At 31.2% G+C, this 26,860-nt stretch overlaps 1 protein-coding gene across 5 annotated transcripts in view; it reads left to right on the forward strand.

The window, feature by feature from the left end:
- Positions 1-26,860, forward strand: part of LOC103568657 (collagen alpha-1(XV) chain) — a 493,917-nt gene that overhangs the window by 296,630 nt on the left and 170,427 nt on the right. For all 5 annotated transcript variants that reach the window (XM_053740819.1, XM_053740818.1, XM_053740817.1 and 2 more), the window contains exons 12-13: positions 13,640-13,988; positions 15,216-15,607. In XM_053740819.1, coding sequence (XP_053596794.1) covers positions 13,640-13,988; positions 15,216-15,607 — 741 coding nt within the window. The remainder of the gene's footprint in view (positions 1-13,639; positions 13,989-15,215; positions 15,608-26,860) is intronic.

The raw sequence follows: 26,860 nt of genomic DNA on the forward strand, positions 1-26,860 counted from the left end.
AGGCGTTATATTGTGTTTATATATATATCTATATATATATATATATATAGATATATATATATAGATATATATATATATATATATATATATATATATATATATAGATACATACATACATACATACATACATACATACATACATATATAAACTTTTAAGGGGATGGTATTTTTTGACTCTACTAGGTAAAATAAGATATATGGTGGTAAAATTCTTTGATAATTCGATCATGAGACCCATTGTAATAAGCCGATTTCTAAAGAAGTCTACCTAAAATATTAATGGGAATTTTATAGAAAATTTTATTTCCTTTAAAAAAAGTCCTATGAGTCAAGTCGCTAATGTCTACAGTTTCCAAGTTATAGTAATTTTTATAATTTGAAAAATATAATATTAAAAAAAAAAATTACAATTGATATTTTATTTTTAGGTAGATTTCTTTAGAAATCGGCCTATTGCAGTAGGTCTCATGATCAAATTATCACAGAATTTTGTCACCATATGTCTCATTTTACCTCGTAGAGTCAAAAAATACCATCCGCTCAAAAGTTTATATATGTATGTATATATATATTGTATTTATATATATATATATATATATATATATATATACAATATAACGCACCTTGTCATCACGATAGCGCCCGCAATTCTTAACGGATCTGAATGAAATTTTATACACTTATTTATTGGACGATTACCTTGATCAAGTTCGAAGATGAGCTTAATCGGTCGATTAGTTTGGAAGTTGTGGGCGTTTAAAGTTTTTTCTGATTTTCATAAAAATGAATTTTCTGCTTTTATTCTAAAATAACTTTTGAACCGAAAATGATAACTCAATTCTGTAAAAAGTATCTTAAAATTTGAACGATTAGCTTTAATTTCCACTGGAATAAGTGATTTTTTGAAGCATTTTTTCTCACAATTTGATGATATCGGAAATTTCACAAAAACTAAAAAAAAACTTAGTTTTGCAGCTTAGTCTTCTAATAACTTCAAATCGATAAGGTATAACTCATTTCCTTGAAATTCATCTTCAAGCTTACAAAATAAGTATTAATTACACTATTCTAGCTTTATTGTATTCACATAAGAAATCTACCTTTCCATTCCGGGTAAGGCCGGATGGCTCTTTTTTTTATAATTATTATCGAGGCCGACAAATATCTCTTCTACTGAATTTCATATAAGTTCATGGAGTTTTTTCAAATTTTGTAAAAACTATCACGAAAACTTATGAACTCTGTCTTTACAGGCATTTCACTCTAAGTACATCAATTAAGCATAAGAATTGAACTCTTATGATGTGACCAGTTAGCAACGTTCAGGACTACCAGCCAAGAGGAGCCGTGTTCGAACCCAGCAGAGGCCCAGGATTTTTTCATCATTTACTGCTATTAAATCTTGTTTCTGAATTCGTAGTGCGTTCGCGCGGTGATAATCAAATCAAAAATTCGGTATTTAACTTAATTTTTTTTTTTTTTTTAAATATTTTTTCCGGATTGATGATTTTGACATCACCCATATATCATACTGAAGTCATGAAATGTCACCCAGACATCACATTTACGTCATGTATACGTCATTAGTTTTACATCCTAATCTTACGTAAAAAAGTGTGAAATAATGAGTCACACCTGATTCATTCATGACTTATATCTTACGTAAATGATGACAGTATAACGTCACTTTGACGTCAAATTTACGTCAATGTGTTTACTGGGTTTTCAAGCATGCAGTTTATAATTTCTATATCAATAATAACATGATCTATAATCCTTATTTCTATTATAATCAATAATAATATATAACATGAATTAGAGCTTAATTAAATTTAATTCAGCATTTAACAATATTATTGTACATTTTTAGTGAAATTCGAACAGTAAATATAAATAAATGTTCAAATTAAGGATTGTTTTTAACATTGCAGTTGCATTGTTTATCCTTAATAATGAGTTGTTTAATGTTACATTTTTTAATGTTGACGAATGAGGAATTAATCGTTGAAAAATCACTCTTTCCATTTTCAAGTTGTCTTTTATTTTAACGTTTGTTGCTTGTTTCCCATTTTCAGTATTTTTTTGCGTGCTCATCACAATTTAAATTGTGAATTTTTCGGAGGTGATGTTTGTCACCTGAATTAATTTTAAGTGATAATTTTTATGTCGATTTTTTTTTTTTTTGGTTTGATGTGCGTTGGTATCTCAGAATCATGCTTAGTGGGTGGTAATGGAGTTAAATTTTCATCTAATTCAGGAATTTCATCGAATTCAGATCCCAAAAGAAGTTCTCCATCATCGGAATCAAGCGTTAAAAGATGTTTTCTGGCCGTATGCTTTTCTAAATTTATCTGGTGGCTTCTTCATGGTGAAGACAGAACTTGATTGGCGGTAGATGTAGATGGGGTTTCTTGGTCAAAAGAAATGATTTGCTGATAGATTTGTCGTCGATTTGCTAAGGAATGTTTGATATATCCTTCTGCCACGGTACTTGATCGCCACTCACCAAGTTGTTTCATAGTTGTTAAATTTGTACCAGAGTTTGCAAGTAAAGTAGCTGCCGTGCGTCAAAAACAGTGGCCAGTTTTACTTTCCGGGTGTTCTAATTGCAAACAAATCGCAACTATTTTTGGCACTTCACTTATTTTATTTTTTCCAATTATCTGACATATTCATTTCCCTTTTTGGTAACCGATGAAAAATCATCTGGTATCAATGCCTTCCGACCGCAGAGAAATGTATTTTTTTACAATGTTGTAGTATTCTTTGCCAATGACGAATTTACGGGGGTAGTAATTTTTATTATCTTTAATTGATACTATTAGTTGGTTTCCTGTGTTTTCGATATCTTGGACATTGAGGTCATATTTCACTCGTTCTCAGTGCACCGAAAAATCCAAAAATAAGGATGAGCTGTATATTGTAAATGATAAAATGTAAATATATACATTATTATGTAATACTTGTGAATACTAATTATAAAAATAAGGGTATTATAACCTAAGTTGTATATATTTTTTAACACGTATTACTTACTTTCATCGCCAAGTAAATTTAGTCATCAGACTCATTTAAAAAATTTTCACTTGATTTAAAGTCAATACTTGAGCTGTCTTAGGATCTCTCAATTAGAGAATCAATCTTAATTTTTTCTCTCCATAAGAAAAATTCGTCATAACATAGATTGTAGCGAGCTTTTGACTTATTGGGCAATAAATTGCTCGTAATCTGTTTTGCTACATTTTATAAATTTCTAATTATTTCTTCTTCTCCTAATTTACTGTCTGATTCTTCTAAGCACGTTTTAATTTTTTTAACAGGATATTTTTAGGCAATTTGATGATTGTTTTTTTTTATACTGTCGGAATTATGTTTTTAAATTATTTGTTATCTTACTTGACTGTTTATGTTTTACACATCCATACCGAATAATAATTATGTTTAATTGCAAATAGTTGTATATAACACACGAAAGCTAGTTATGCTATTTTCTATGTCGTTATAAATAAACAAATGATTAAGTTGCCCTTTAAAAAAAAAAACGATTTAAAATGATTAGAAAACCAATTCTTAATACTTTTTACTGCTTTCGAATACTTTGAATACTTCTGAATCACCCTTCTTATGAACATTTTACATTGCAAATCGATTTGAATTGTTTCTTTTAACCAGGGTGTTACTTAGTTACACGGTATCTTTGAAAAAACTTGATGCATGAACATTACAACTAAAGCATGCGTGCTAATTTTTTTATCATTACAAACATAAAGATATTAGATGAAATTTTATCATTAAAATTTTAATTGAACTTTTGATCCTGGTCTGATAAAAAAATTGTATACGCACCACGGGAGGAAAGTATGACATCGCAACTCGCGTTCTTGTTGCGCGGGTAGCAATGTCATACGTTCCACCCTATATACGTAATATACTATGTATGCTTATCAGACGAATCTGACAATTTTGGAATACAAGCCTGTAATAAGAGCCTGATCTGAGACCTATTGAATTGATTTGTTCTAATGATTGGATTATTAATAGTAATATATTTTCTGTATACCTAAACATAGTCGAATAGATAAAATATATTCGGTGAGATAGTGTATTTAGTCAGCATCGAGGTTTTGTCTAAGGAAATATCGGCGAATTAAAATAGATACAAATGACTTGATGACAAGCAACGAACAGCAGAATAGTGGAAAAAACGCAACTTGTTTTTTCTACGACATTTGAAAATTCAAGCAGCATCGTCCTACTATTCACGCAACTGCATCGGCGTCGAATGATAAGGTTAGAGAGAAATTGCTTCCTTTGCTTATTATTGTATATTTTTATTTAAATATAAATTTACCTGTAAATGAAATTTAATTATTGATCTGAGTTAAATTAAGTGATTATAACGATGGATAGGACAAGATAGATATAATATAATGACAGTCGTTCTTTGGGTGTAACAAAATGAGTAGTATATTTTGACCCAAAAAATTTAGGGAAAGCACTACTGCATGAAACCCTTTGAAGAAAAATACAATGATAAAAATTGACACAAGATATTGAATGAATCGATATATATTAGGTGTACAAAAAAGTTCTACCCGTTTTTCAAAGATGGAGTTATCTAACAGCTATTTATAGGATACCTATGAATACGTATATGTACATGCACAGCTGTTTGTACTCTTTAAATTCATCAAACTTAATATATTAATCTTCGATATATATATTTTTTTATTAAGTTAAAAATGGAAGTAAATAATGAGCATATCCGCCATTGTCTTTTATATGAATTTCATCAAGGAAAAAGTGCTGCTGAAGCTCAAAGAATAATCTGTGCAACTTATGGTGACAGTGTTATTGATGACAGTACTTGTCGAAGATGGTTTCGGAAATTCACAAACGGAGATTTTAATTTAAATGATAAACCACGCTCTGGAAGACCTTCAACAATCAGTGACGAGAAATTGGAAGAATTACTGAATCAAGATTCTGCACAAACACAACAAGAACTTGCGAAAAAGTTAAACGTTACTCAACAAGCTATTTCTGAAAGATTACATGCTTTAGGTAAGATTCAAAAAGAAGGAAAATGGGTACCTCATGAATTAACTCCAGAACAACGAGAGAGACGAGTTGACACCTGCCTGTCGTTGCTTTCACGACATAAAAAAAAAAAGTTTTTTGTGGAAACTTGTAACAGGGGACGAAAAGTGGGTTTACTATGAGAATCCTAAACGTCGAAAACATTGGGTAGACCCAGGACAACCAACGACATCAACACCAAAACGTAATGTTTTTGGGAAAAAAATATTGCTTTGTATTTGGTGGGATGAGTGGGGCGTGCTATATTATGAGTTACTCAAACCAGGAGAAACCGTTACTGGAGAACTCTACAGTTGTCAATTAAAAAAATTAGCAGATGAAATCAACAGTAAAAGACGATTTGCGGGACAAAAACCTCGACCAGTGATACTGCAGCATGATAACGCCAGGCCTCATAGAAGTTCAATCGTCCACCACACTATAAATGATTTACAGTGGGAAGTTTTACCGCACCCGGCGTATTCACCAGACCTTGCACCGTGTGATTTTCACGTATTCCGTTCATTGCAAAATTACTTGGCTGACAAACACTTACAAAATGAAAACGAAATGCAAAAAACAATAGATGATTTCATTTCGACAAAAGATCAAGCCTTTTATCGCCGTGGGATCCATCAGTTGCCTGAGCGTTGGCAAAGGGTAGTAGATGCTGATGGTGGTTATTTTGATTAAAATTTGTATTTTATTTAAAATTTTTAAATATATTTTTTTTTGACAAAAAACGGGTAGAACTTTTTTGTACACCTAATATATATATATATATATATATATATATATATATATATATATATATATATATATATATATATATTAGGGTGCTTCGTTTCCGGCGAAAGTATTTTTTTTTGTTGCTCATCAAGCAAAATACTGTTTTTTATGACAAAACGAAAATTCCTGCAAAGTTTGAGTTCTTAATTCCAATCCTAAGTACTTTCCATTTAATTTCAAAGATTTCCCATAAAAAAAACACGTAAATTAAATTACTTTTTTTTTAACGTTCTAATACTCAGCTGCGTGTTATGATATCGACGCGGTTTTGGTCTCAAATTGTAGGGTATTTGGTGTTCTTCAAAAGGGCCCACACTAACTTAGCTGTAATTCCAGCTGTTTCACTGATGTCTGCTGAGGAAGTCATTTTTCGTATCAAATTGACCTTTATTGGCTTGCAGAACGTAAACCTATGAATGCACACCAAAAATGTAAATGGGAATTTTGTAGGAATTTTTTTTCCCTTCAAAAAAAGCTCTATGAGTCAAGACACTAAAGTCTATAGTTTCCGAGTTATAGGAGTTTTAATAATTTGAAAAATAATATCGCAATTGTCATTTTTTTCAATATTATATTTTTTAATTATTAAAACTCCTATAACTCGGAAACTATAGACTTTAGTGACTTGACTCATAGAGCTTTTTTTGAAGGGAAAAAAATTTCCTACAAAATTCCCATTTACATTTTTGGTGTGCATTCATTGGTTTACGTTCTGCAAGCCAATAAAGGTCAATTTAATACGAAAAGTGACTTCCTCAGCGGACATCAGTGAAACAGCTGGAATTACAGCTAAGTTACTGTGGGCACTTTGGAAGAACACCGAATACCCTACAATTTGTGACCAAAGTCGCGTCGATATCATAAAACGTAGCTGAGTATTAGAAAGTTAAAAAAAAAGTAATTTAATTTACGTGTATGTTAATTGGGAAATCTTCGAAATTAAATGGTAAGTACTTAGGATTGGAATTAAGAGCTCAAACTGTGCAGGAATTTGAATTTTAGCATAAAAAACAGTATTTCGCTTGATGAGCAACAAAAAAATACTTTCGCCGGAAACGAAGCACCCTAATATATATATATATATTAGGGTGTGTGTGTCTGTGTGTGTAGTTGAGTGTAAGCTAGATACGTGAGAACGTATACTGGTGGATGCTACGAGATGTTGGATCGTTGTATTAGCTCGGGATTTAAGTTTGATATTCGTGAGCGGATCTACATGTCTGGATATGTGATAAGCGAGAGCTTAATTGCCGACTGGTGGACAACTAGATAGTACTTGTTACTATTAAACGAATACGTATTTGAAAGATTTCGATTGTGATCACCTGGTCGTCAAGTGGTCGTAGTATTGAATGCGCAGAGGTGAGCTTACCGATCGATCGGGTATGTTATATTGAAATCTGATCAAGTGGAATTGATAGATTATTGTTAGCGACAGAGGCTATTGTTTAAATGTAAGTGATATTTAAATCTGATCAATTGGTATTGATAGATTATTGCTAGTGACAGGGGCTATGATTTGAATGTAAGTGACATCTGAATCTGATGAATCGGTATTAATAGATTGTTGCTGGCGACAAGGCCGTTGATTCAAATGAAGTTAGATTTGAATTTCGGTTAAATTACGGCAAATTAATCTCGATGAAACGCGAATGAAGATTAAGTTTCAGAGATTATTTGTATTATGGTTCTTATTAAATCTTATTATGAATTATTAATATGGAATATCAAAGACAATTGAGCTAAATGTTCAATGAGAAATCAACAGGTACGTTGGATTTAATGAATATCAAGTAATATGACCAATTATTAGTTATTAAATATAATTGATGTTATTATTATTCAATATTAATATGAAATATTAACATTAAATCTCAAGCACAGTTAAATTAAATATTTAATGAGAACACGAATAGATACCCGGTGGTTGAATGGGTCGGACCCACGTGGAACAAGTCCTGACTTGTTAGTTGTGACGCAATAACCGGTGAAATCTTTAAATCACGAAATATTGTTTTAAATCAAAGAAATAATCAATAAAAATGTATCGACCGTATTAATTAGTACTTATCTTTACACGATGGCTCGAAACCGTAATGGATAATTATTTAATTCGATTGAATTAGTTGATTATTAAATTATGAATTTTATGGCGAATGTGTAAGGATTGCTCACAGAATGTGCGCTCAGTAGTAAGAGTCGTGGTCAACTGATTAAAAAGGCGTGGAGATGCCGGATTGTGATTTCGACAAAACGGAAAACTAGACACCCGAGAGACAGATATACGCTAAAGGCGTAAGTGCAACAAAGATGCACAACGTAATCGACGCTATAATGAGCGCGCACGTTGGTGGTGCGATCAAAGTTGACGATGAAGTTAGTTAAATCACCGCTCGATGGTGACTCTAATAATATTATTTAAATCTTTATATTATTATGACGATAATTGATGTAGGATTTCCGTGCTCGACGGAGCAGATAATATTAAACTTCTACTTTACAGCTCCATGCACCACTCTTTTACATTATCAGAAATTCTAGTAGTGTGGTTCAAAATATGTAAGAATATTTCAAACTCCTGGTTTCTTTCAAATCAAAACTTTTTTTTTTTTACTCAAAGTTATTTTTCATTAGTAACTGTCATATTCAAGTCAATTTTCACAATAAGTTCTCACATTGTCCTATTTGAATGAATAAATCGAGATTTTTTGTAACTTGATAAACGACTAAATTATTTTGAGCTTTTGAGAACTACCTGGTATCCTAAGTGGCCAGACTCGTTTGTTGTTAGCTTTTAGTTACCCGTTCCAAGTCAACTTTCTGCTATTTCAAAATCTTTATAAAATGATGACAAATAGAATTTTTAAAAAGTCAACTTTTAAAAGTTTTTTTAAAATTACCAAAAAAGTATTAAAGAAACGTAACAAAAAAAATGTTATCAAATGGATATCCCAAAATGACGTGATAAATGATGACTATTTGGGGATAAATAAAAGTTACTATTTTAATGCTGACAATTTGTTAACCGAAAATGTTAACTGAATTTTGTCTTTCTTACGTTACATAAAAGATAACATTGAGTCGTTAATGTTTTGTTCACTATTTTAGGTGAACATTTTGTTATATTTCAATTTTAGCTTTATTTGGACAATTGGCAACTGAAAAATCTTGCCATTGTTTATATAATTTTATGTGAACTTTTTTATGATTTTATATTATTTACGCTGCCATTTATTTAATGTTGTGACTCGTGTGTTTAATATGTCGATCGTTATACATCAAAGTGTGCTCAAGAAAATGATAAATGCCTCAAAGTAACTTTTGACTATATGGAAATTATATAATAAATCATTAAGAATAAATTTAAATAGTAAAATTATACAATGTATATATGTGTATAAACCGATAGTGGGTAGTTAAGAGTGAGTAAGTATATATAACACTTATTCATTCCAAATCTTATTGTTAAATGAGAAATGGTTTTTGCTTAATCAATTTATAAAATAAATTGAATTAAAGTAATAATTTTTTCAGTTTACAAAAAAATATGTTAAGTACTTTGTTTTTGTTTGTTTACGTACTTTTAATTCCACTACTACTTACTCCATCCACAAGCCCTCAGAAATTTAACAATTTGCTAGCATTAAATAAACATAAAAATGTTTAATTTGTTAACATAAAGATAAAATTCTGAATCTTCTATGTCAACATAAAAACGTTGTCAATCGGTTACGTATTTGGTACCAAAAAACTAATTGCTATTTGTCAATAAAACGTTACAAAGCGTTATCAAAATGTTACCAAAATGTAGACAAATTGTCATCATAAAGTTATCTTTTTGGAATATAAAAACGTTAACTCTTTGCCCGGCAATAGTGGTGAAGGTTGTTGGAAAAACTGCCTTTTTACATCGCAAAATAAATGATAATATTTTTATTGTAAACTTTTTCAATCCAGAAAAGTTAACATTTGGCCACTTGGGACAGAATTACGTTATATTTGAATAACCCTCGCCAGTTGATCACAAGGTTCCATGATTCTTGATCCCCCGACAAAATATCCCCGACAAAACATCCCCGGACAAAATATCCCCACGATGAAAAATTCCAGACAATAAATCCTAATTAGCCGGAGTTTTTGAATAAAACGATAAACCACCAAATATTATAAATGAAATAGTTAATTTATTCAAACAATTTTGTCTTTTGTATCCATATATAAAATTGAGAACACTTACAACACTAGATAATATTAATTATGTAATATCATTTTATGACTAATATAATACTTATTACAAAATAAATCACAATTTGAATGAAAGAAAGTCAATGAATAAATTATCAAAGGCAATTGATATGGCAAATTAAATAATAATAAATAAACAAAAAAAATAATATTTTTGAATAGTAATCGTACATTAAAATATAACATATAATCTCTTGATGTCAACAACATAAAAAAAATAATAATCATTAATCAATCAATTGTTTTACTTGTCAAAAGATATAACTTTAGCAACATTTCTCACATAACTTAACATTGAGGATGAATCATAATTACTAACGATGCGTTTTAAACGCTCGTCATAATCGCGATACTCTTTGCGTCGATTTGCAATATTGACGCCGGTGTTTACTTGAGTTATACAAAGCTCAGTATTCACCTGCTCATCTTTCAAAGCTTTTAAAAAAACACCGACAGTAGCATGATGGACAGCGACCAAACGATTTAATCTATTGTACCAACCTTCAGTGGGATTGTTAGAGCGAAGAAGACCATTAATCACAGCGCTGTGACAATTCCACATCGATAAATCGAACCGTGGTTTTTCACGTTTTTTTTTGTTATGACAAGTTTTGCCAATCCAAGTAGTCTCAAAGTATTTCAGTAAATCATCAAGCTCTTCTGCGTGCGCATCATAAAAATCAGTCGCAGTAAGTAGCTCATAGCATTTAATTACGTCCGTTGTTGGCACAAAAGCTAAAGCTGACAACAATCGTAAATTCAAGGCAAAAGATATATCTGTATCGTATATTTTTTGCAAACCACGAGCTTGAATATGTCGCCATATACATTGGTTGAAATGAAAATAACACCCAGCTAATGATACACCAGAATGTTTGGTTTTAAAAGCCATAACAACGAATCCTCAAAATCAGTCATCATCCGAGCGGGCTTATAATTTGGCAAAGCACCACAAATTATTGCTAACACATTTTCGTACAAACGCTGTGTCTTGTTGGGGGCCAAAATATAAATGAAAGGTAACGATTTGCCATTTTTAGATCCATGAATACAGTATAATTGTGTGAATTAATAGGTTACACTTTGAATTGGCAGCACAACGTCAAGAAATATCATTTTTGTTTATCCGCACTTTTGCATATAAAATGCCTTCATGAGCCAATAATTTATTGCCTTTTTCAGAAGTAATAAATGTTAACGGCATTTTATAGAACTCAAATGTACACAAAAAACAACACAAAAACAACTAAATAACCGCTTGGTAATGACTACAGTAAGTCATGAACGAATAACACCGTGAAAGAACATTAATCTAACATAAAAACAAAATACAGGCAGAGTTTAATATCTGACCAATAGATGTCACGACATAGATAATTTGAAATGTTATCAATATTATCAATATATATATATATATATATATATATATATATATATATATATATATATATATATATATATATATATGTATATATGAAATATTATCAATATATCAATATTCTACCAACAGATATCACGCAAATATTAATTTTAGGCGGCGAAATCAGATTATAAAAATTTTTGAATTAATATTTAATGTTGCGCAATGACTTTTTTATTTTTTTTACAAATTATGGCAAAAAAAAATTTTCGAATAATTTCATTTAAATTTTTAATCAAGGTATAATCATGGTTCTTTTGTATGGTTACTCATTAATAGGCCAACACAAACGCGGGTAATAGTGTTGCGCCCTTTTATCGTTGTGCCCTTCGATATTTTTTTTTTTTATTGAAATTTTCGGAAACTATAACGAATTCGAAGGATAACTTGTCGGGGTTTTTTTGGCATAGGGATATTTTGTCGGGGATATTTTGTCCGGCGATATTTTTTTTTTTTGATATTTTGTCGGGGGATCAAGATACCGATCACAAGCCGACACGATTCCAAAACGTAACTATTTTTCAGATAGCGGAAATAACGTTATTCCTAAGACAAAAAATTATAAAAAGTTTCTAAATTTTGCATGCCTTGAGCGCGAAGCGCTGAGACTATGCTCTATACTCGCCTGAAAATGAAAATCTCGATTTCGTCATATTAAATTGTTTCTAAATTTACAAATACACTTCAATGATACAAAAAAAATATATTGTTATAAAGAAAAATGATTAAACAACAGATTTTATACATTTTTACGTCGACTTATTACGATTTTTCTATAAATTTCCTGTTTTTAGTGACTTATAGCGTTAAATTATTCAGGAGTCATGGGCTAGTAAACACTATAACTTCCGAAAAATACAATTTTTCAACTTAATTTTTTTTTTAATATCTTTGTATAGTTATGAGTATAGTATAGTTGATGAGAAGACCCCTTTTGAAAATGGCAGCTAAATATCGTATGATTTAATTACAATTAATATTTTTAGATAGGCAGCACACGACAATTTCTATCCTTTGAGCAGCTATATTACTAATTTTTTTAAATATACATTTATTTCAAGAGTGAACATAGCCAAGATTGTTTTTTTTTTGTATTTTTTGTTTACTTATCGATTTCTATGTATCGATTATTTTTCGATAGTATCGATAGATGGCACGGAATATACCTATACTAAAGTATACATATTAGCAGCTGACGTTTCTTAGGTAAAATGGCGGGTTATTTAAAAACTTATAATTTAAGTGTTTTTAATTAACAGTCGATACAAAAAAATATGTTAAAATTCAAAATAATATAACGGTTTTCAATGAAAAATTGTTGTATGTGTAATAAACTTTCAACTCATTTGAGTATCATTCACATAAATGCTCAAGGCATGCACTTTTGGATTTTCCAAACTTTTTCTTTTTATAACTTCGTTTGTTCGCTCTGGCTGAGAAACCCGACGCACTTCTATAGGATTTGATCGGAAATTTCTGATTGAATCTGAATAGAGTGAATCGAAAATTTCCGAAAAATGTATTATTTTAGAATTAAAACCTATAGAATCCCATTCGAATTTTATGGGAATGAATCGGTTCCAATCGAAAAATCGTAATGAAATAAAAATATTATTTTTCGATTGAAATCGATTAAATCTCATCCAAAATTTTCAAATAGAATAAATCGGTTCCAATCGGAAAATAATGACGAAATAAAAATATTATTTTTCGATTAGAATCAATTCATTACGATTAAAAATTTGAAATAGGATTCAATCAACAAATAGTATTTTTATTTTAATGCACTTTGTCCGATTGAAACCGATTCATTCCAATTAAACTCAACCGGATCCCAATCGGGTTTCAATCGGAATTCTTAACCAAGATCTTTTTTGATGCAATAAATTTTGTTGAAAGAAAACGTAGTGCCTAAAGACACAGAAAAAAACTTGTCTTCAGAATAGCCGACCGTGTGGCACGTTATCTTGCCGCACGCTAATCCCTTATTCTATCTAACCTATTTCTGTACACTTATACGTGTCGTAAAGAAAATAGGGAATCTTTGTTCTTTAACAAATTCTTATATTTTATTAACAAATACTAAAGTAATGAGTATTTTAACAGGATGGGATTACGATGAGACCCGGGTTACCAGGTCAAAAAGGTGATACCGGTTTTCCAGGTACTCCTGGATTGAAAGGTGATCCTGGTATACCTGGTTCTAAAGGTATGAAAGGTGAAGTAGGCCAAAAAGGAGCAAAAGGAGAACATGGTAAAGAAGGAGCTCGTGGAGTTCAAGGTTACAAAGGTGAACCTGGTGCACCAGGAATAGCAGGACTTCCTGGAGCCTCCGGCGACAATGGGAAACCTGCTGAGAAAGGTGAAAAAGGTGATATTGGTCCAGAAGGAAAACCAGGTGCCCCCGGCCCGCCTGGATTGCCTGGAACTGCGAAAATCAATGGAAGCAGCTTAGGTAATATCTTACCTTATACCACAAAGATAATTTTGAATAGTTTATAACGGTGAGTCCTGGCTACTGCGGATCCAATAACCATGAACCACAGTTAAAGAGTTTTCCCGAATAAATTGATTTAATGAATAATAAATTATTAAATATAAGTATAAATTACAATTATTTTCTTGCTGGTTCTGAAACGGGAAAATAGATCTCAAGGTGTAGGTAGACTCGTCCTGACCGGACACGCGGCTGAAATATACTTAACTTACGGGACACTGGTGATAATTAAATTTAATACGAAATACAATAAGATTCACACTTCATTTAACCAAAGTTCCCAAATAACTACAAAGTTTCCCCTTTAATTTTAAGTTTCAATATGTAATTAATTAACGAACTGGGCGTCCAGCGACAGATATATAAATTATACGCACAAATATTTATTGGACGCGGGAAACAAATTGAGTATTAAATTAAGGTCACGTTAAAGAGAGATGATATTATCAGGTATAAATATATATATGAAAATTATTAAGAATCTTATCTGGTTTAATTAAAATTGACGTACTGCTGGAATCGGGCGTCGTTGCATCGTAGATCAACCTGGTCTCGATGGTGAACTTCTTCCCCCGTGGGTTGATTCCGGTTCCTTTGAACTGTTGACTGACAGACACTGCACTTGTCACTTGTGGTTTTACAAACCAGTTACAAAAACCCAGAATCTACCCGAAAGTAATTTATCGCAGGCAGGACTATTCAATCGAATTTAAAATTATAAAACGTAGAATAGGTAGTTTGATCAATATTAGATTAGTTAGTTTTATGCGTGACTAATAGCACGATCACTTGAACTCAAGTATATATAATGACTAGATATGATTAACTTATCGTTAGGCCGACTCAAATAAATTGTAATGAGACCTGGTGCTAGAATAGGACCTCGCTAAGCGTCCTCAGTCCACTTTAAGTGATGATCAGGGCCTAAGTCCTCAAGCAAGTGTTTGCTGGCCCTTTTATATCTTAATTTTTGGAGGGGTGGAGCTACCCCACTGTCGTCTAAATTCAATTAGAATTTGTTATAGGTGGCCTCTGACATGGCCCCAAGTGACCGAGGAGTGTTAATTAATATTCAATTATAAAATAGATGGCCTTATAATCAATTAGATTTTTTTTTTTTTCGTTCGATTTCAAGTCGAAACATCAAAACGCACGTTCACAAGTTTTTGACGGATGAAATTAAAGTTTCAGGAATGAAAGGTGATAAAGGTGACCAAGGTATTCGTGGGTACAAAGGAGAAATTGGACATAAAGGTGAAAAAGGTGAAAAAGGGAATCCTGGAGCCACAGGTATACCTGGTGTTAACGGTGTGCAAGGACCTCAAGGGGATAAAGGTGAGCCCGGAAAAGATGGATCTTCAGGAATATCAGGTACTCCGGGAGTCAAAGGTGAAAAAGGAGATAGAGGACCACCAGGAATAACTGCATTTGCTGGGGCCGGAGAATATGTGACCATCAAGGGAGAAAAAGGTACTGAAGGTAAGAGAGGCAGAAGAGGACGGCCAGGTGCACCTGGTCCAATGGGACCACCCGGCAAACCAGGGAATACTGGGGAAGTGAGACATCCAGGATGGTCGGTAAGTCTTCTGAAAAATTACTAGATTTTGGGAATACCTAAAGGTATGCAAATTCATACAATTAAATATCAGTAAAAATTGATGCATTCAAGGTTGTCTTTGTTATGTCCGGTGATTGATTTTAAATAGAGTCACGGAAAGAAAAATGAATCCCTTTTCGTTTAATTCTTTAAGTGGGTTTGTTTTCGAGAAGGATCGATTCTTCCACCTGGCTCCGGTGTCTTTCCTGCTTCTATGACGAAGTTAGCTTAGAGTAAAGGATGGATGGAGTCTTATACTATTTTTGAGTGATTTGTTCACGATAAATACATAATTTGTCTTTATTTGATAATTCTTTACGCTTAGGGCTTAATAAACAATTTCATTAGTGCGGCAAAAATGTATGTGTCTGTTTAATTGTTCCGAAGAACGCTTGAGCACCGAATTATACAAATGTAGGAATATGAGATAAAAATAATTTATTAAGGATATCACAATACGGCAAGATACCGCTACACGAATATTCACAACACGACGGGAGAAATAAGTCGGCCTAGCACTTATAGCAGCATGTTATCATAAATAATACAATTCACTGAATCTAATAATTGTACATTCGACAGATAGGTAAAACTTCAGAACAAAACGACCCGGAGGTACAAATTACGTGACTAGTATCACTATCGAACCACAACCCACCCTTTACTTTACCTTCGAAGACGGATATAGGCAAACAGTATACGGGCCAATTGACGGAAGATTCACGTGGGTCAAAGGATGCGGAATTACTGCTTTTGTTCAACGACTAAGACCTCGAGCTACAATGCCCGAGTGTTTTTATATTTTTTATTAAATTTTGATGGTGAGTGATTTTTAATGTCACTGGTGGAAAATGACGTTTGATTCCTTTTGTCGATTCTTTATTGGTCCGTCGTTATTTGCATTATCTTGGTCAACGCGTAAAGGCGAATGTAGGTCTTTGCTTGTGCTGTGTTTTTGCAATTTTTTTAAAAAAAAAGGTGTTGGCTGCTCTGGCTTTTTAGTTTAATTGGGCAATATATAATAATAATAATAATGATCATAATCATAATCATAATCATAATCATAATCATAATCATAATCATAATCATAATCATAATCATAATCATAATCATAATCATAATCATAATCATAATCATAATCATAATCATAATCATAATAATAATAATAATAATAATAATAATAATAATAATAATAATAATAATAATAATAATAATAATAATGTATTTATTTTTAGCATAATGCTACATTAATTTTCATCATAATTTACAATAATATCATCTTTCTGAACATATATATGGTTAATTTATATCAATATTCAACATTACATAATTTTTCAATGATCTTTTAAAGCATGATATTCTTCTTTCATTTTTTATTATATTCGGTAATTGATTGTACCACTTGAAGCCTTTATATATTAGAGATTTTTCCGCTGTGTGTGTTTTTGTTCGATTAATATTTATGAGTGAGCTATGGCGTGTATAGTAATTATGTCTTTCATTTATAATTTCTATTTGATTGCATAGATACGATGGTACAAGTTCATGAATCATTTTATAAATTAATATACACGTATTGTATATCATTCTCTGCTTTACAGATAACCAGCCTAAAGTTTGTAACATAACACTAATTCGTGTATACTTATTCACATTGAGGATCAACTGCATCGCGCGATTTTGTAATTTGTAATTTTTGTAGAGCACTCATACTCTTCTTATCATAATTAATCATAACTGTACTACAATAATCTAAGTGTGGTGCTACTATAATTTTATAGATATTACATTTCGTATAATTACTGAGTGTATTACTTAATCGTGCTATTACATTGATTTTTGTAGCTACTTTTTTTATAGTGCTGTTAGCATTAAATTTAAATGATAAATTGTCATCGATTATTATCCCTAAATATTTAGTCGTCTGCACTTCTTTAATCTCATTACCGTTAATATTTATTTTGCATTTGCCTCTAATATTCAATATTCGCTGATCATGCAGGATCATAAAAACAGTTTTTTTTATATTTATTTTTAATTGCCTATAACTTGACCATTCATTTAGTATTTTTAACGCTTTGTTTAATTTTACTTCAATACATTTAAGATTTTCACTACAGTAGTATAACATCATATCGTCCGCAAATAATTTACATTGAACTCCAATAGATTTAAAAATTTCAACAACTTTGTTGATATAAATTATAAACAATACTGGGCCTAGTTTTGAACCTTGTGGTACGCCATCTTCTACAATTAACTCATCAGATATAAGATTTTTAAATTTCACTTTTTGTTTTCTTTCTATTAAATAAGATGTAAACCAATTTAATACTGTTCCACTTATACCTAGTTCTTTTAATAATTCAAGTAACTGATTTCTATTAATAGTTTCAAAGGCTTTTGTACGATCGATATATGTAACACCAACCAACATACCTGCATTGATATAATTTCTCCAGTCTATAAAACAACTCTGTAAGGCAGTCTCACATGAAAACTTTTCTCTGAAGCCTGATTGCTCTTCGTTTAGTATATTATTTTCTTCTATAAACCTGTCAAGTTGATTTTTCACAGTTTGTTCTAATATCTGTTCAAATATAGGGAGTGTATTAATTGGTCTAAGATCTTCTGCCTTTGTACTACCTTTTATTTTTTGAATTGGGATAATTGTAGAAGTTTTCCATTGGTCGGGTACAATTCCATGTTTTAATGAGTTGTTCAGCATGATAATAATAATAATAATAATAATAATAATAATAATAATAATAATAATAATAATAATAATAATAATAATAATAATAATAATAATAATAATAATAATAATAATAATAATAATAATAATAATAATAATAATAATAATAATAATAATAATAATAATAATAATAATAATAATAATAATAATAATAATAATAATAATAATAATAATAATAATAATAATAATAATAATAATAATAATAATAATAATAATAATAATAATAATAATAATAATAATAATAATAATAATAATAATAATAATAATAATAATAATAATAATAATAATAATAATAATAATAATAATAATAATAATAATAATAATAATAATAATAATAATAATAATAATAATAATAATAATAATAATAATAATAATAATAATAATAATAATAATAATAATAATAATAATAATAATAATAATAATAATAATAATAATAATAATAATAATAATAATAATAATAATAATAATAATAATAATAATAATAATAATAATAATAATAATAATAATAATAATAATAATAATAATAATAATAATAATAATAATAATAATAATAATAATAATAATAATAATAATAATAATAATAATAATAATAATAATAATAATAATAATAATAATAATAATAATAATAATAATAATAATAATAATAATAATAATAATAATAATAATAATAATAATAATAATAATAATAATAATAATAATAATAATAATAATAATAATAATAATAATAATAATAATAATAATAATAATAATAATAATAATAATAATAATAATAATAATAATAATAATAATAATAATAATAATAATAATAATAATAATAATAATAATAATAATAATAATAATAATAATAATAATAATAATAATAATAATAATAATAATAATAATAATAATAATAATAATAATAATAATAATAATAATAATAATAATAATAATAATAATAATAATAATAATAATAATAATAATAATAATAATAATAATAATAATAATAATAATAATAATAACAATAATAATAATAATAATAATAATAATAATAATAATAATAATAATAATAATAATAATAAAAATAATAATAATAATAATAATAATAATAATAATAATAATAATAATAATAATAATCGTAGGGGAGTATACACGGGATGTTGGCATGGCTTTTGGGTTGGACAAGTGCGCGGTTGTTAATCTGGTGAAGACTAAGTGCTCTGATATGCGCGAAGATAATGAGTTTGTAGATAGGAGCGTCATTGATCATCTTGACGCCGGTGAGTCGTATAAATATTCATGGATTGACGGGAGTCCTATTCAGGACGTCTCGAAAATTAAAACGACTCTCTGCAGTGAGTATGTGCGGAGACTCCGGAAAATCTGGTCACCAGAGCTTTCCGGAAAAAACAAAGTCTTTGCAACAAACACGCTTACTGTACTCCTCTACTCTTTCGGTGTCCTTAAATGGGCCCGAAAAGAGCTCAGTGACCTCGATATCAAGATACGTAAATTCATTAATATGAACCGGAGTGCACCCTGAGTCTTCAGTCGCCCGATTATACCATTTCGGGCACATCAGAGGGAGAGGTCTACAAAGCTTAGAGTGTCTATACGATCGTTTAGTTTTGGGTATAACGTACGAAATTGTCAATTTCACAGCAGATGAAGACGACTTCCTTATGCAAATTGTTCATATTCATGAGAATGGGCATAACGGAGCGTTTTTATATAAGGCAACAATGTACGCAGCAAAATCCCTTGGTCTCGGAAGAGTAAACCCTCTTATCGACCTCCCTAAGAAGGAATTTAAGGCGGTTATCAGAAACGCTGAGCAACAAGAACTGCTCAATGCACATATGGACAAGTCCATGCAGAGCGTGTTCTTTAAACACGTACGTGAACATGGCTTGTCCACCCAGCTGACGTTTTCCGTCCTTAAGTCAGCTGGCCTGATGTCCGAGACTGAAGGATATATTTTTGCCTGCCAAGATGGTGTTATCAACACTCTGGAATACCGTTTTAAAGTGCTCCAGATGCAGCTACCCGACACTTTGTGTAGGGTTTGTAAGCAACATCCTGAGACGCTTATGCATCTCTTCTCAGCATGTCCTGTGTTGGCACGAAATGCATATGTTCAGCGTCATGTTCAGCGTCACAATGCTGCTCTGTGAGTAGTTTATTACCATCTAAGACAAACGCACGGTATCGATAAAACACCAGTGCTGTCTTGTCTGCCAGGAGATATTCCACACGTTGTTGTGAATGACCGTTGCTGTATTTATTGGAACGTGCCATTCGCAACAACGCGGAAGATCGACCACAATAAACCTGATATTGTGCTCTTCGATAAAACCGCTCGTAACATTTATGTTATCGAGTGCTCAGCACCTGCTGAATATAACATCAGGGTTAAAAAAGTGCACAAACACGAGATATATTAGGATCTCCTATTTGAAATTGGCAAACTTTACCCAGGCTACCGTGTTAAGCTTGTCGTTTTCATTATTGGCGTCCTAGGAAGGATGAAACAGACTTTTATGTCTGCATTGGCTTAAATCCTAACTTGTTTATCGCAGGTTGAGTTTTTGGCATCGCGGATGTAAAAGGCTGTAATTCTCGGATCCCTCCATTTACTTAGGCAACGAAACTTGGCCTGCTGCGCATGCTGATTATCTTGTTGATAAAGCATCGTACAAATTTTTATTTTACTTAGACAGAGCACTGGGCTGGGGTTCTTGCAAAGCAAAGACCCGCACTTATTCAAATACGCCAATGATGTACAATATTAATAATTTTATTAACAGTTGATTTAGACTATTTACAACAATTTATAAAAAGAATAATGAAATAATATTTCAAGTAAAATTGCCAGAGTAATAATAGAAGTATCTCAATATAATTAATAAGTATCGCAAATTAATAAAAAAGGTACGTCTAAGTACTAAGTGATCCAGGATCGAAGTGATTGACCGATAATTGAGGGTCTAGGACTCGCCTCTGACTCTGTCCCCACTTCACCCTTACGGACATGCGTCGACGTGAAAATTAAGTCATGTGACCATGGCACTATGACGTATTTAATTCGGGCGGCAACAAGACGGAGAAAATTGGGAACCGCAGGGCTGAGGACGACGAAGACAATTCACATTGTCTCAAAGTTTAGTTTATACATTTTCGTTTCAAATAATACACCTGCACTCATGCCATAAATTAAAAGAACAGAAAAAATTTAGAAATATTTTAGTGGGTTTTGCAAGACTGTAGCTTTGTGAAAAATAATCGTATCAGGATTTTAAAAAAAGTGTTTTATAGTTTGCAATCTCTAGTTTCAGGGCATCTGTATCAAAATTCTTTTGAGAGCTTCAACTATTGCAAAAACATGAGAAATACCGCGAGACAACAATTTTCTAAATTTTTTTTTTCTTGGAAAGAGTCCACGGGTTGCGAAAAAATTTTTTCACCTAAACTAATGCATAAGTCATTTAGCAAATTTATTTAGCTTTAATTTAGCTTTTTTTCAACCTCGTAGGATGATTTGTCGCAGAGATATCATCCTTCAAATAGAAAGTGATCTTTCTGGCTTTAATCATCGATATTTTAGGTACCAATAATCGCACAGTAAATTTGAGAGCAGCATTAAAAACTTGAATAAACCCCCTACAAGACCCTTTTATCATTTAAAAAAAAAAAACAGTTTTTTTTTTTTATTTTTAACACCCATTAGAAGTAAGTACAAAAAAATGACTTTTATTTTATTTTTAGTAAATCAACTGCAACTCTGTAAATATCGATGAAAAGACTAATGTTGCGAGAGATTTCTTTAACTTAGTGTATACCCAATAACCTTGTAAATTTTCTAATCGACCTATTGAACCGTATTCGAGGGGTGATTAATCAAAATTTTGCTAAGCAACTAAAGTAACAAGTTTTGTTCCTTAATTGTGTAATGATCATCAAAAAGAAGAAATAACTTTTTTTTTATTTTTGCATTGGTTACTCAGTTAATGTAAGGGAAAGAGAAAAAAAACGATAAATTTTCAAATAATGTCGAAAAGAGTCAAAGAAAACAAAAGAATTGAAACTTTTTTCTCGTGGTCATGTTTTTTTTGCAAGAATCACTAAAAAATTTCTAAAATGTTTCTGTTCCTTTAATTTATAGCATAAGTGTATTTAAAAATAACAATTACAAAAATTAACATTTTAACGGATATTATCTTTTTACCTTCCTGCGATGAAAATTAACCATTTTCACAAAATTTGAAAAGTCGTTGTTTGAAACCCGATTTCAAAAAACCAAGTTTTCATCAGATGTCGACGTTTTGGAGTTCTAGGAAGCAATTCTAACTATTTTCAGAGTGATTTCCAAGTTCTTATGTGTGTGTGTGTGGGAGGGGGGCGTGAAATAGTAAGCCTCCTCTAAGTTATAGAAAGATACGCAGACAGACTTACGGCGTCCACCAGGACAATTATAGGAATTTAGAGCAATACAATAAGATAATTTCCGTGGTGTTTCGAACCGGGAAGTTCGAGGGATCTATTGTTGACACAAAATTGCTCAAAACGCGGACTGGTGACGTGACGACTGCCCAGGAACAGTGTAACCACTAACAAATGACTTAATTGATTTATGCAACTATTTACACTGAAGATAATAAAGAAACATTTACATCGAATTTAGGATCTAAGATGACAGTTATTTATTTCGTGCTATGCACTCAACGAACGAGACACTAACTTTCCAACTATATACAAAAGGTACAACTTAATAATATGTTTTAATCATTAGGCACCAAGCCAGAAGAACAGTGTTTTTAAATTACGACTTAAATAATTTGTATAAATTCTATCTCTATAGATTATTCGCAATATTACTTGCAGTTTCAAAAACCGTCTAGTACATGTAGCACAATAAGTAAAAGTGAGTGGCTTCTCTCCAAAGCGTGGTCTCGTTACTAGATTACAGTTCACTAACTGCGTAGTGCCTCGGGAATTGCGCCGCCCCTCATTTGCTGGTATTTCTGCAGCTGTGTTGAGCGAGCTTACGCTCTGTTGCTTGATAAATAAATCAATTCAGTTGATATGGCTTCACCCTCAGAGATGACGCCATATAGGCTCAATTGGAGCAAAGGTTGTACTAGTGAGTCAATTTAGGAGCTCTGAGATGATGCATTACGCCTCCTCGGAATAATATGGACTTTGTCCACAACGTAGCAGTGAGAGTCTGGGTGTTGATGTAAACGACTTTGGGTCGTTACACTATTTTCGGCCTCTTGATTGTCGCGACGTCAGCTAACTAATTCAATTTTACTCTTGAACGCCAGTTTAACGACCTCGGAAAAATCGTCTCGTCAGAGAGTAAACTACAACTTTAATTTTAGAATGGTTCTTGTGGCAATCGAAAGAGCTATTTAGCGATCAACTTTTCTGCAAAGCTTAGATTATGTACTCAAATATAGTCTGAAAAGACAAAAAAATACGAAAGAAAAAAAAATTTGGGGGTTTTTACATAATTTCTCACGAACGACTTGACCAATGGACTCTGAAATCTAATTAGCTATAGAATTAAAAAAAATGCGATATAACATTGAAGGAAGTCCTGTTCTCTGTTTTTTTTTCAGATATTTTATATTTGCGAGTTATGATCTAATTCAAAACTTTCACTCTTTATCGTGACTATTAACATTTAATTTTGCCTAAACCTATGCGTTTTTCAAGAATAATCAAACACAACAATGAAAATTTTATTTTTTTTTCTTCAATTATTTGAGTTTTTATTAATGTTTGTAGTTCAATGCAATACATTACTTTTTTTAAGCCTAAGGATCTCGAAAACAATTGACAGTTATTTTACTGTTTGTCATTGTCAGCTTAGATCCATCAAAAAAGGCATCATTCTGCTACTGATACACAATAGTTTTGAGACATGACAAGTATTTATATCGAAAAAGATACATAACCCTAAACAACAACTTAAGACGGTAGATCCAGAATTGTCTGCTCGGTTTCAAAATGATTTGTATTCACAATGCTACTTCCTCACTATTACCTTTCACTACGAAAAATCTCTTTTTTTCTGAGACTAAAATCAGAAGTTATATTGAACAATCCGCATTAAAGATTGATGATATCCGGAAATGCGTACCCCGCATTCAGTGTGCGATTGATTTATTCAACGCTGATAAAGCGTTTACATCTAAAGTTGGTTGCATCGCAAATGAACTTAGATACCATCATCATACAGCGGATGATAGTGGTCTTTTTACTTTAAAAGAAGAATCCCTTAACAGGTTGCAGGTTTTAGTGGACTTAAGGATAATTCTTTGTTTCAACTGAGTCCTTCACGCTTTTTTTTATCTAAGACATTTGGTTCTGGTGATCCTCCGTCGATAAAGTGATTATAATCTTTTCGGGCCAAGTTGTATGGCGATCAATTAAACATTAATTGTGACACTCTGACTATGAATAACTTGAGAGCAATAACGGTAAAAACTGAGCTGCGCCCGGCCCTAGACGACATTAACTTATTTTGGTGACACAAATTTACATCTACATATGGTCCTCTGTCCATATTTTTATAGCTTTTATCAAAGTGGACGAAACAATTTCTCTCGTTTGTAGAAGAGCGAACCGTGTTCGTCCCTCAAAAAGTGACTTATCTGACTTAAAAAAATACAGGCCTATTACCCCTTTGAATGCAGCATGAATTTTTATCTAAAACCTTGAACAATCGCATTTCAAAGGAAAGAATTTCTATGTGGCAACAAACATATGAACAGCATGGCAGCAAGAGAAGGTTGTCAGGTTACAAACATAATCTGTAAATCGATCATTGTGTTATGCTAGACAGAATTCCCAATAAGCGCAACCAGTAATGGTTGTATGTTTGATTTCGCCGTAAGCCCTGTGGGATATGCCACCCTTTTTTCTCTACAAGAAATAATTATCAAAATTGGATACTAAATTTTTAAGTACATTAATTGTTATATATCAAATTTTATCAACTTAAATAAAACATTTTTTTATTTAACATTTAATTTTTTGTATGTAGCTTATAACGAAAAAATCATATACGCTAATTTTTGGTTACGACTTCGTTCTCTGTCTTGAGCCTCTAGTTTCAATACGAATAGGGCGCTAGGTAATTTTTATCACTGGAATTACCGAACCAGTAAATCATGAGTTAAATAATTTTTGATCTGTGGAATTATATTAAAAACCACGCAAAACTAAGACTAGAACTAAAACTAAAACTGAAATGGCCAGAATTTATAAGCAAAAACGAAAACAGGGACTGGAAAACTAAAAACATAGTTACGGTATGCCTTGGTGTCACTCAGTATGTAGGTTTATGGAGAAAGGGCGTGCTCCGGATCAAATCATCTCAAATTCATGAAAATTATAAGCGGATTTACAATTTTTATTTAACAAAGAATAATCTTAAATCTCTTTTCAACAATAAATGAAATACTGTAACATAATACAAGTAATTCTACTTTGTAGCAAAATACTAAATCTAATAATGATAACATTAATCATCACAGAAAGTAAATTGACATTTAAATGACGCGTACCAATACATTATAAATAAATTAATTAATCACTAGAGCTCAATGATAATCAACTAATGTTCGGTAAACTAGAACAATTAATTTTAAAACCGATACTCTAGAACATTTTCTTTAACAAACCAGTAAAACTAACGTCCATGGGTCTCGTATCGATGTTAATTAAACAATATTTAGTTAAATAACTACACATATTTCTTATAATTATAAAAATAATAATAATAAATCGTGAACGCAACTCGAACTGTAACAATATTCTCATAATTCTCTTAGACTTTAAATCGTTTCTTTAATCGAAACTAGAATCATAATACCCCAACACTTTGGCTCAAAACTCGGTTAATTATTAATAATTGTAATAATTATTTCATACCTTGTTATTGATGAATAAAATATCGAGTAACATTTTACACTGTTTTAATTAATACTTCTGTAACTATAATTTTAACCTGTAGCTTTCTGCAATGCCATGATACTGTAGCACAATTACTGAACGAGTCTACTCGCTTCGAGCAACTAGAAACGAATGCGCACGTCTGTCCACCATTTCAATCTTATCGTTATCAATAACTGACCTCTCTATTCGAAACTCATAATCAAACTCAATTACTACTTTATCGGTAACTGCAGGCTCAAGTCCTCGCCAAACGTACTCACTAAACCTGATTCTGAGTATGGATATCCTTGGTAGTTGCTCTCCTGGAACAGACTTCAGCTGGGATCATAAAACTTAAAAACTAAGGGACCTATGATTTCCTAAGCGGAACAAGTGGTCATAGCTTGTCCTCTGAGGCCTGTCAGACAAATCAATTAAAAATGACCAAACGGCTTCCACAACAGCAACGGTCACAAAATTACTGTTGAGCCCTGCCAAACGAAAATTAAAACTGATCCCATTCTGCATCCGTCAGATTCCGCATACACTAGAGCGTTA

The sequence above is a fragment of the Microplitis demolitor genome, chromosome 7 (genome assembly GCF_026212275.2).
Source record: "Microplitis demolitor isolate Queensland-Clemson2020A chromosome 7, iyMicDemo2.1a, whole genome shotgun sequence".
In the NCBI taxonomy this organism is placed as follows: domain Eukaryota; kingdom Metazoa; phylum Arthropoda; class Insecta; order Hymenoptera; family Braconidae; genus Microplitis; species Microplitis demolitor.